The following is an 11,464-nucleotide window of genomic DNA, read 5'->3' as shown; positions in this document are numbered from 1 at the left end:
CCTGTGGATGGGATTGAGGAGGCCAAGCCCCAAGGAGCTTCCAGAATGATGAAAGAAGCATCTCCAAACATGAAACAGATCTAGTCATGGCTTGCAGATTTATCCCCTCTAATGGACCCCAGCCCTCACAGGCCCATGTGTTCAACAGACAACCAACTGCTCCCATTTTCCAAACAGGAGGGCCTCTTTTTTTTCTCCCCTACGCCTGGAACTCTGGATCTGAAAGGGAGAACTTAAAGTATTCTCCTCTTCCTTCCTTGGACATATTGTTGAGGAGTTTTGCAAGTCACTGAAGCTAAACTGAGGGGCCAAAGGGAGGGCCAGGACCTCAAGCAGCTGTGGCATTTGGACTGGGAGTCAAGGATCCCCAGGGGGCGGGAAGAGACCAGTTTCCAAGGAGAAGGGGTGGAGACCAGAGACTGAAAATCCCTGAGCTCTGCTCAGTGTCACAGTTTAGAAGAATATGCATTGAGCCTCATTCTCCCCCCTGGCCCACCCCCCCTTATCTAATTAGCAGAGGAGTGTAAAAAGTCAGAAATCCTATCTCTTTCTCTTCTGGCATTTTCAGCTACCTCCACCCTCTCTCCACCCTCTCACTCCACTGCCCCCACCCCAACTTGCTCCACAGTCTAAGAAGTGGCTAGTAGGGTCAGAGCGCTGGAAGGAGCCTGGAAAAGAAATGCGAGGGAACCAGGGACAAGGGAGTTCAGTGAAAGTGCACATTTGGAAAGAAACATTGGCCTATGATGCATGCCATCATCACCGTAGGGTGACTAACCACCTGGTTTGCCCAACACTGTCCCACTTTAAGCACTGAAAGTCCCACTCCACGGGAAATCCCTCAATCCAGAGCAAACCAGGATGGTAGGATCCAAGTTTTCTTGGCCTCAACTCACTGTGTGACCCTGAGTTAAGTACCCTGTCTCTGAGCCCCATGTACCTCATAAAATGAGACCCTCTAGTTCAGACAGTCTTGGTTCAATGAATGGCCTCTAGATTTTCTGAAGTTGGGCACAACAAGGGTGACTCTGGCTTGTTCCTCCTTGATTCTAGTCCCCAGAGCTTCCCCTAGGACTCTTGAAACTTCAACATCCCTAAACAGTAAGGGTAGAAGGGGCCTTCAGGATTATATGATCCTACCTCCTTTCTAGCTCTATGAATACCTTTCCAGAGGTACATGCATTTATTCACTGTACTCTTCTTTCTGCCCTACATAATAGTTAAACACACACCTTAGCCTCTATTTACCAGATACTAAGCCCCCTAAGGGCAGGTAGCAAGACTGTGGTTCAGCAAGAGTTAAAGCCTTGCACATAACTGGAACTGACAAACAGTTGGTGTTCAATTCCACATAGAAATCTGTTGCACTGTATCTCCCAGTGGCCTACAGGGAGGACACAGGGCTCCAATGGTATGCTGGGGGGCCGTCTGTCCCAGCTCAGAAAGCTGATTGGTAAATTTTCAACAATTTTGCAAACTGGTTGTTAAACACAGCCATTATTAAAAATTAAATTACATAGGGGCACCTGGCTGGCTCAATTGGTAGAGTGTGTGACTCTTGATCTCGGGGTCATGAGTTCAAACCCCATGTTGGGGGTAGAGATTACATAAAAATAAAATCTTTAAAAAATTTAAATTGCATAACCAATTAAATTATATTAAAAACAAAGGTAACAAGTACTCAAAATTCATCTTTTCCTAATTATTTTCTGACATTTTACTAATATCTACATTCTTAAGGTTATTGACATCTATTATATCTATATGAAAGAATATTATATAATGATGTGGTACTGTTCATTTCTTCCCAAGTCCATTTGGTAGTTTGAAAAAGGCCCTGGTGGGAATATTTGTACCATGATATCAGCAAACACTACCAATCATGGCTCCTGTCACACCACTGGTTGTTAAACACCTATTTACCAGTATACCACTAATTCAGAGACACTATTGCCTTGTGATGGGCCCACTCTATCTCCATCATCATCTGCTCCGGTCTTCAGATCCAGATTTCCCTCCCTGGAAAAGAAAAACCAAGAGTTGGATCACACACTTAATAACTAAAGAGATAGGGCGCATGGCTAACTTAGTCCATAGAGCACACAACTCTTAATCTTAGGGTTGTGAGTTCAAGCTCCATGTTGGGTGTGGAGCCTATTTTTAAAAAAGGAGGGGAGCATCTGAGTGGCTCAGTCGGTTAAGCATTCGATTCTTGGTTTCTGCTTAGGGTTATGAGATCAAGCCCCACATCCGGCTCCTCACTGGGAGCCTGCTTAAGATTCTCCCCCTCTGTTTGCCCCTCCCCCCTTCTAAAAAAAAAAAATTAGTGAGATAATGGAGCTGGTGTTAAGGAAAGGGATGCACAATGACTGTAAATGACTTTTAAACTCCAACGTGGAGTGCCTGTCTCTGGTTCATCTCCCCTTCCAGGGGCCCATCTGTCCACATGAAGGACTTTGGTCAGTCTAGCAGAGGGGTCTTATGTAGACATAGCCCCAAAGCACTCCAAAGAAAGCACTGGTGGTCTATCTTACAGGTCTATCCTTACAGGCAACTGAAGGATTCAAAGACAAAAAGATGATTCCATGCAAACAGCTGGGGAAAACAAGACGTCCCCATTTCTGATCTATAATTACCTCTGGGATTAATAAATTCTGTAAACCTTAAAAGTAGGATTACAGGGGTGCCTGGGTGGCGCAGTCGTTAAGCGTCTGCCTCTGGCTCAGGGCGTGATCCCAGCGTTATGGGATCGAGCCCCACATCAGGCTCCTCCGCTGGGAGCCTGCTTCTTCCTCTCCCACTCCCTCTGCTTGTGTTCCCTCTCTCGCTGTCTCTCTCTCTCTGTCAAATAAATAAATAAAATCTTAAAAAAAAAAAAAAGTAGGATTACAGCATGTAGAAAACTGGGAAGGTCTTTAGAGGTCATTCAATGTTCAACATTTCCCCCATTCCTTCATTTTACAGATGAAAAAACTGAGTCCATGCGATAGTAAATAGCTTACCCAAGGTCACACAACAAATTAGTGGCCAAAGCCCAGGCCTCCTAATACCTGGGAGTAAAGTCATTTCCTCAACATCCTAAATCCTTTTTAGAGAAATTATGAGAACTTTAGAGAATCTGAGCAGAAGCATGCACAAAGTTTCTACCTTTCCCTCTGCTTCCTAGGAGGAAAAAAGAATATTTTTATAAAGTACCAACTTAAATGCCAGGTGTGTGGGGGACATAGAATAGTAAGATCCAGTTGCTCTATCCCACGAAGTGAATGTGGGGTCATTCCTAAAACACTTTCAAGGGGCATGGGGGGACTACCTCAAAGCTAATGCTAACCCTCTGACCTGACAGTGAGTGGCATGGAAGTCAACCCAGCTGTCTTAAGAAGGAAAAGTTGAGTCCACAATAGCCAAACTGTGGAAGGAGCCGAGATGCCCTTCAACAGATGCATGGATAAAGAAAATGTGGTTCATATATACAATGGAATATTACCCAGCCATCAGGAAGCATGATACCCACCATTTGCCTCAACATGGATGGAACTGAAGGGGATTATGCTCAGTGAAATAAGTCCAAGCAGAGAAAGACAATGGTCATATGGTTTCACTCATATGTGGAACATAAGGAATAGAATGGAGGACAACAGGGAAAGGAAGGGAAAACCGAAGGGGAAGAAACCAGAGAGGGAGACAAACCATGAGAGACTATGGACTCCAGGAAACAAACTGAGGGTTTCAGAGGGGAGTGCGGCTGGGGAGATGGGATAGCCCAGTGATGGATGTTAAGGAGGGCACGTGTTGTGATGAGCACTGGGTGTTATATGCAACTGAGATGCTTTGAACACTACATCAAAAACTAATGATGTACTGTATGGTGACTAACTTAACATAATAAAAAATAATTAATTATTTAATTAATTAATTTTTTAAAAAAGAAAGAAAAGTTAAACATTAGATTCTTGACCAGGGAAAATAGGAAGCAAACTCAGTGGGCTTTTCCTAAGTGACTGAAGTCTCAGATACTTCTTTTCCCCAAGGAGAGAACCCCACAAGCAAGCAGAGGAAGACAGCTTTCAGACGGCTGACAGGCAGAGCTTTAGTCCATTAAAGACATTTTGCATTTGTGATGTTCAAACCAATCCTCTTAGAAAAATGAAACAGAAAAAATATATACAAAACAGGAGCCCCCTGGGATGCCTGGGTGGCTCAGTCAGTTAAGCATCTGTCTTCAGCTCAGGTCATGATCCCAGGGTCCTGAAATCGAGCCTCGCATCAGGTTCCCTGCTCAGAGGGAAGCCTGCTTCTCCCTCTCCCTCTGCCTGCCACTCCCTCTGCTTGTGCACTCTCTCTCTCTCTCTCTGACAAATAAATAAATAAATAAAATCTTTAAAACACACACACACACACACACACACATACACACACACACACACAAAAAAAAAAAAAAAACAGGAGCCCAAATGTCTTATTATCAGATCCAACAAAGCTAAAATTACTGCATCAGAGTGCCTGGGTAGCTCAGTCGGTTAAATGTCTGACTCTTGATCTCAGCTCAGGTCTTGATCTCAGGGTCCTGAGTTCAAGCCCTGTGTTGGGCTCCATGGTGTGTATTAAAAAAATAAACAAACAAATAAACAAAACAGCACTTAAAAATTAATAAAATTATTACATCAAATTGCTATAAAAATTTCTAAACACTTTCATTTCTGTACTTAGGTAACAGGTAACAGTTTATAGACTGATACCAATCCTAGCCCAAACTTTGAGTACACTGTCCTTAAAAGTAAAAAAGCCTGAGGACAGGGGCCTGCAACTTCTTCGGTGGGGAGATGTCTGAGCTCGCTTTCTCACCCAAATCAGGCCCTGGGGGGCTGGGATGTGATATGGATATCTGTGGTCACAGGGTAATGAGTCAGGATAGTGATCTTCTGTTTGTAGGTTCCTCTGAGTCTCTCTGGGCTGCCTTCCCCCATCCAAGAAAAGAGCTCCATCAACCAAGGAAGATCTCCACCCCTTCACTGCAGTCCCAAAACCTACCTAAATGGTGTCTCGGGTCCCTACTAGGGGTCACAATTTTTTTATTCATTTGTTTGTTTATCCAGGCATCATCTCAAGCACTTAAGTGAACCTAAAAGAGAGATTCCTGGGATGCTGTCTGGCTCCGTTGATAGAACATGAGACTCTTGATCTCCACTGGGGTCGTGAGTTCGAGCCCCAAGTTGGGTGTAGAGATTACTTAGAAATAATAATAATAACAAAAAAATAAAGGAAAAGAAAGATTCCTGCCTAAGGAGCTGACCTCCTAGCAACAAAGCAGTGTGAGAAAGGCGTTAGTTTTCTCAAATACAGCCCTGGGTGACCCAAAGGTTGATTCTCATATATAAAATGACAGACCTGGGGCGCCTGGGTGGTGCAGTCGTTAAGTGTCTGCCTTCAGCTCAGGGCGTGGTCCCGGCGTCCTGGGATGGAGCCCCACATCAGGCTCCTCCGCTGGGAGCCTGCTTCTTCCTCTCCCACTCCCCCTGCTTGTACTCCCTCTCTCTGTCAAATAAATAAATAAAATCTTTTTAAAAATAAAAATAAATTTTAAAAAAACGACAGATCTACTAGGAATGAAGGAAATTTACCAGAGCTTACTTTGGTGGAATGTTGATAGAAGGCCTCCTATTACAGAGATGGCCTCTGAAGTGTTTCTGTTCCATGGTCCCATGATTCCATGACTTTACAGTCACCAAGGAAGGAGGCAGGAAAGGTGTATTCACTTACTTTCGTAAAATGAGTAGGAGGGTGCCCCAAACAGGGTTCCTCTATTATTAACACCTTGGGGAAGAAGGCAGGACAAAGAGTGAGGTCTCAGGGATAGATGAGGACACTGTAACTCTGAGAAATTGGTAACCTACCTTCAGGGTTGGGAACCTCATCTGCTCCAAGCTACAAGATTCTGAGAAATGAGCCATGAAGCAGGAAGAGATAAGTCTGATTTATAGAGGAAAGAAACCTCAAGGGTAGGGAAAGCCTTCAGCCCCTCTGTCAGCCTGGGAGGGAAGAAGGGCTGGTGGGGCGGGGTGGGGCGGGGCTTTCCTTTGGAGGCTTTGGGCTGCGTCCTTCCTTCCTGGTCCCCCATTGGGTCAGTGGCTCCTGCAGCCCTGCCAGTGAGGGACAAATGAGAAGAGCTGTTGATTTTTCCCCCTTGGCCATTCAGAATTTCCCCACATAAATACTGAGAAAGACCCTGCCCTCTCCTCACTTCTCTGGAGTTGGCCCTGGCCTGGACCTGGTCCCCTGGGGGTGAGCAAGGCCATGGGGGACTTGTTTATGCTCAGGGTAGCTGTGGGCATATGCTATGCCACCTTCAGTGCCTTGGCCTGGTAAGTCCTTCCCCCGCCCTACCTTCCCCACTCTCCACGAAGGAAACCCCATTTCTCATCCCCATTCACCACTGCCTCACTTTTTCTCTTTTCAATAGGTCAGTGAACAATTTCCTGATAACAGGTCCCAAGGTAGGATGGTCCTCTGGCTCTTCTGGGGAAAGAAAAGAGGGGAGGGGAGACAGTGCCAGAAGTCCCTCACCCAGAGGAGCCCATAATTGTTCCTTCCTGGGGAGCTAACCTATTTGAGTCCTGTCTGCTTCCCGCAACCCCAGATGACCCGAGCAGAGCCAGGGCTGAACTTCATAGCCCTTTTCCCTTTGCCAGGCCTATCTGACCTACACGACCAGCGTGGCCCTGGGTGCCCAGAGTGGCATTGAGGAGTGTAAGTTCCAATTTGCTTGGGAACGCTGGAACTGCCCAGAAAATGCTCTCCAGCTTTCCACTCACAACAGGCTGAGAAGTGGTAAGTTTGTGCACCTGCATGAAGGGGTATGTGTGCATGGAGGTGGACTTGCAGTTATGTGTATGTGTTGTATGTATGACATCTCTATGCACAGTGAAATGAAAAAGGGATCAGTGATCTGCTCATCTGCCACTTCCTTGCTGTGAAACCCCGAGTCAGTTACATCCTCTCTCAACCCCAGTTTTGTCATTGGGTCAATAAGGCCAGCTCTGTTTAGCTCCCCATTACTGTAAGGGTTGAATGAGGTGAATACAAAGGTATTTCCATACGACTGTAACCATTTCTCTATTTTTTAAAAGCATGCCTGTATTTGTGTGTTTGTATACACTTACCTTGCACTGAATTGTATGAAATAAAAACAGGGAAATGGCCCTGTGTTTGTAGCCCCTGAGGAGTTTCCCACCTGCCCAGCTGTCATAAAATCCAAAGAGAGAAGTTGAAAAATCGCATTGAGCTGTGTCTTGTGTGTGTGTGTGTGTGTGCGCATGTGTGTATGCACCTGTGCACCTCTTTATAACTGTATGTAGTTTACATAAAGCTTGTTTATATACAAACAATAGAGAGTTGCCTGAGAAGAGGTAGGGGGAAGGGAGTAAAGAAGATGTGCATGAAGAGAAGTATCTTCCCATGGGGTATACAGACAGAATCGGGAGTGTGTGGAAATGAAACAGGACAATGTTTTTTAAAGAGTTTAGTAAGATAAGAGCTCAGTAAATGGTAGCCACAATCATTATGATTATTATGTAGTTCCTGCTTCATGTCAGAAGGAAGAAAAGGCCCTTCTCTCTTTCCTAAGACAGCTCCATGGCCCTAAGTCCCCCATTGCCCAAGGACCAGAAGCAGTGGCTAATGAACAGAAGCCCAGGCTGGATTTCAGAAGAGCAGGGTCTTGGTCCCAATACAAATGGTGAGGAGAGTGGCCTTGGTCACATCACTCTCTGAGTTTTACTGTCCCCAGCCCCGTGGGAATACTCACGTCTGCCTGAAAGAAGTAAGGATGCTGGAAAGACATGCACTGTTCTCTCAAGGAGAAGAGCACCCTCTTAAACCCAAAGGGGCCGGGGCCAGGGGAGAGAAACAATTGCTTTTCCAAAGCCTCTGCTTTGAGTCATCAGAGTCCAAGTTTCCAGTCCCCTCTTTCTCTCCAAAGCCACCAGGGAGACCTCCTTCATTCATGCCATCAGCTCTGCTGGGGTCATGTACACCATCACCAAGAACTGTAGCATGGGCGACTTTGAAAACTGTGGCTGTGATGAGTCGAAAAATGGTAAAACAGGTAAGTTGTGCGCTCTGATGTGGGTGGGAAGAAGTGAGGGAGGCAGAGCTACGTGCAGGCTAAGGTCTTCCAGGGAAAGGCTAGGGGACACAGGTCCTTCAACCCCCTAGATGCTAGCAGCAACTTCTTACCGGGAGCTCCTGGACCCTTCCACAAGTTGAACCTGGGTCCATGATTCTAGGATCACCAAGTAGCACTGAGCTCTAAAACCAACAAGACATCTAGGAATGAGAAGATCAAAGAGAGCTTAAAGCTGACCCTCCAGTTTCAGGCTGAGAACAGCTTGGCCATAATCCAGAGCTACTCAGTTATTTGTAGACCATCTAAGAGACTCAGATTTGTCATTAAAGGTGGAGGAGGTGGCTCTAACAAGACTACTGTAGGGTAATGGTGCAGAATTTGAGAATGTTTGAGCTGCAATGAACCTCTAAGATCATGTAGGCCAGGCTCAGTAGGCCTATCTTTACTGAGGGTATATAGACTAATTGCCTAGAGATGGAAAGTACCCGAATGGTGAGCAGCTGGCTTTGTGAAAAGGACCTCACCCACCCACCCTGCACACCTCCAGTTCCTGGTCTCACCAGCAGCATTATATGCTTCTAGAGCTCTTGGGGGGATGGTTTGGCTATGTTAGCCAAAGTGACCTTGACTCTTCTCCTGAAACTTAGCAGGGAAATGTGTGCAGAACTTATTCTTTCCTTATGTGCAGGAGGTCATGGCTGGATCTGGGGAGGCTGCAGTGACAATGTGGAATTTGGGGAAAGGATCTCCAAACTCTTTGTGGACAGCCTGGAAAAGGGAAAGGATGCCAGAGCCCTGATGAATCTTCACAACAACAGGGCAGGCAGGCTGGTAGGTATAGGAGTCCACAAGTGAACCATCAGGAACAGTACTGGCAAGAGCCTCACATCTGTACAGCCCTTCACAACTTACCAAGAGCTGTCTCATACCCATGTGTCATCCTTACACCACCGATCAGGACTGGGATGGCTACCCCCATTCTTTGGATGACAAAGCCAGTTCAGGGCAAGCCAAGTAGCTTGGCCAACATAATACAACCAATAAGCATCAGAACCAGGCAATAAACTCAGATCTTCTACTTTAATGTTATTACTAATCCTTATGGTCTAGCCCCTTCCACAGGCAGGTTTCTGAGAACACAGAACAATACAGTACCAAAGCCTTGCTTTCATGACTTCAAATTTTAACCATTTCAATGTGTGTGTTCTAGGAAATTAATGGGGGGTTATCATCCAACCTGTATCCTAAGATCTGTCAGGACTTCGAGGAATTGGGACTGATCTAGGCTTCTCTGGAGGGTCTGTTCTCCCCCAAAACTTCTGGAGTGTTCTGAACTCAAATCTGAAAGCAATTTGGATTTAAAGCTAAGAGCATAAAAATTTCCTTTGAACCTATATCTGGATGACCTGGTTGCCCAGAGCAAGGGGAAGAGGTTTCAAGGCATTTACACACACGAGTAATTGACTGCATGAGCTCCCTTGCCTCTGGGAGAGGACAAATCCAAACTCTCACCAATAATCCAGCCCCTACCTTGGAGACAATAATAGTGCCAATGATCCTATTTTCTTCTTTAATTCACACAGTACTCTCTTGATCATTCTTATTCCAATGAGAGAGAAAAACAAGCTCAGCAAGTGATGGAGCTGGGCCTAGAGCCTAGGTTTCCCGATTCCTGCAACTTCCTCAACACTTGCCTGTTTTTCCCAAAGAACACCGAAGGGTGCTTTAAAATCACCCTTACCAAGGCCTTTACACCCCGAACACTCCAGCTGAGAAGATCTGAGGTAGGGCCCAGGAATAGCATTTTTCACGGGCCTCCCCAGTAACTCTGATGCTCCTCCAAAGTTAAGCAGCACAACTCTAAAATAAAATATCCCATTTAATTGCTGGCCTTCGGTCCTCCCTCCCCAGAGTCATTCTCTCTCCCTTTCTCTCTGAAGGCCGTGAGAGCCATCATGAAGAGGACCTGCAAATGTCATGGCATCTCCGGGAGCTGCAGCATCCAGACATGCTGGCTGCAGCTGGCTGACTTCCGGGAGATGGGCGACTACCTGAAGGCCAAGTATGACCGGGCCCTGAAAATTGAGATGGATAAGCGGCAGTTGCGGGCTGGCAACAGCGCTGAGGGCCGCTGGGCACCCACTGAGGCCTTCCTTCCTAGTGCCGAGGCTGAACTGATCTTTTTAGAGGAATCTCCAGATTACTGTACCCGCAATTCCAGCCTGGGCGTCCATGGCACAGAAGGTCGGGAGTGTCTGCAGAACAGCCACAACACATCCAGGTGGGAGCAGCGCAGCTGCGGGCGCTTGTGCACGGAGTGCGGCCTGCAGGTGGAAGAGAGAAGAACTGAGGCTATCAGCAGCTGTAACTGCAAATTCCAGTGGTGCTGTACAGTCCGGTGTGACCAGTGTAGGCAGGTGGTGAACAAGTACTACTGCTCAAGCTCCCCAGGCAGTGCCTGGTCCCGAGGCAAGGCCAGTGCCTGACAGCAGCCCACACAGAGTCGCTGCTTGGTTGTATGACAATGGAGGGGGACACAGTTTCTTTCTCAGAGAGAATGAATTCAAAACAACTGGAAAATCACAGGGTTGATCTGTAGCCCTCTTCATATCTGCAATTCACGGGGAAATGGAGGCCCAAGGTGATCCAGCATATTCTTGACAGTGTTGAAATTGGAGCCTGGCATTCTAATGTGGGCAGACCCCATTTCACCTCTCCTGCAAGTTATTTCCCGGTCTTTGTGCCTGTCCTTTTGCAGCTTGCTAGAGAGTTGTTTGGTTTGGGGCTCTTATCCAGAGGGACTGTCAAAGTACTTGTCACTGTAGTTTCAGAGGGAATGGAAGCAAAAAACAAAGAGTTCCGTCCAGACTTCTGAAGGAGCAACCTTCCCCGATGCTGGCTAGCTCCAGAAAGACCAAGTACATGTTCACGCAGATAAGGGGGGCAGAGACCATAGACCTGCCTAGTGGGAGGTTTTTAGGGTGTTAGAGTTTTCGTCTGAGTATGCACTTTTAAAAAGTTCTCAGGGCGCCTGATTGGCTCAGTTGGTAGAGCATGTGACTCTTGATCTTGGGGTTTTGAGTTAAAGCCCCACATTGGGCACAGAGCTTACTTAAAAAAAAAAAAAAAGTTCTCCCCACAAAACCCTGGGGGAACTAGGACCAAACATAAGCTGAGGACTTTTCCCAGCTCAGAAACCACCTCTGTAGCCATGGAAAAAGAATGGTCATAGGAAGTGGGCAGGTGACCCCAACTTATCTAGATAAGTCTCCCCTCCACCACCCCACCCAAAGAGGGATTTTTTTTTTTCCCCAAAGAGCTGTAAAATGACTGTTTGGTTAT

General features: G+C 46.4%; 1 protein-coding gene across 1 annotated transcript; it reads left to right on the top strand.

Moving 5' to 3' along the window:
* The first annotated feature begins 6,094 nt into the window (after window positions 1–6,094).
* On the top strand, window positions 6,095–11,045 carry WNT8A (Wnt family member 8A). Its single transcript, XM_008691571.2, has 6 exons — window positions 6,095–6,359; window positions 6,458–6,491; window positions 6,687–6,825; window positions 7,976–8,101; window positions 8,811–8,953; window positions 10,063–11,045. Exons 1-6 carry the CDS (start codon window positions 6,292–6,294, stop codon window positions 10,606–10,608), a joined length of 1,056 nt encoding a protein of 351 aa, XP_008689793.2. The 5' UTR covers window positions 6,095–6,291; the 3' UTR covers window positions 10,609–11,045.
* Window positions 11,046–11,464: the final 419 nt, after the last annotated feature.

The sequence above is a fragment of the Ursus maritimus genome, unplaced genomic scaffold, assembly GCF_017311325.1.
Source record: "Ursus maritimus isolate PB19 unplaced genomic scaffold, ASM1731132v1 scaffold_5, whole genome shotgun sequence".
Lineage (NCBI taxonomy): Eukaryota > Metazoa > Chordata > Mammalia > Carnivora > Ursidae > Ursus > Ursus maritimus.
Note: the sequence above shows the minus strand (reverse complement) of the source record. Positions and strands in the feature narration are given on the sequence as shown.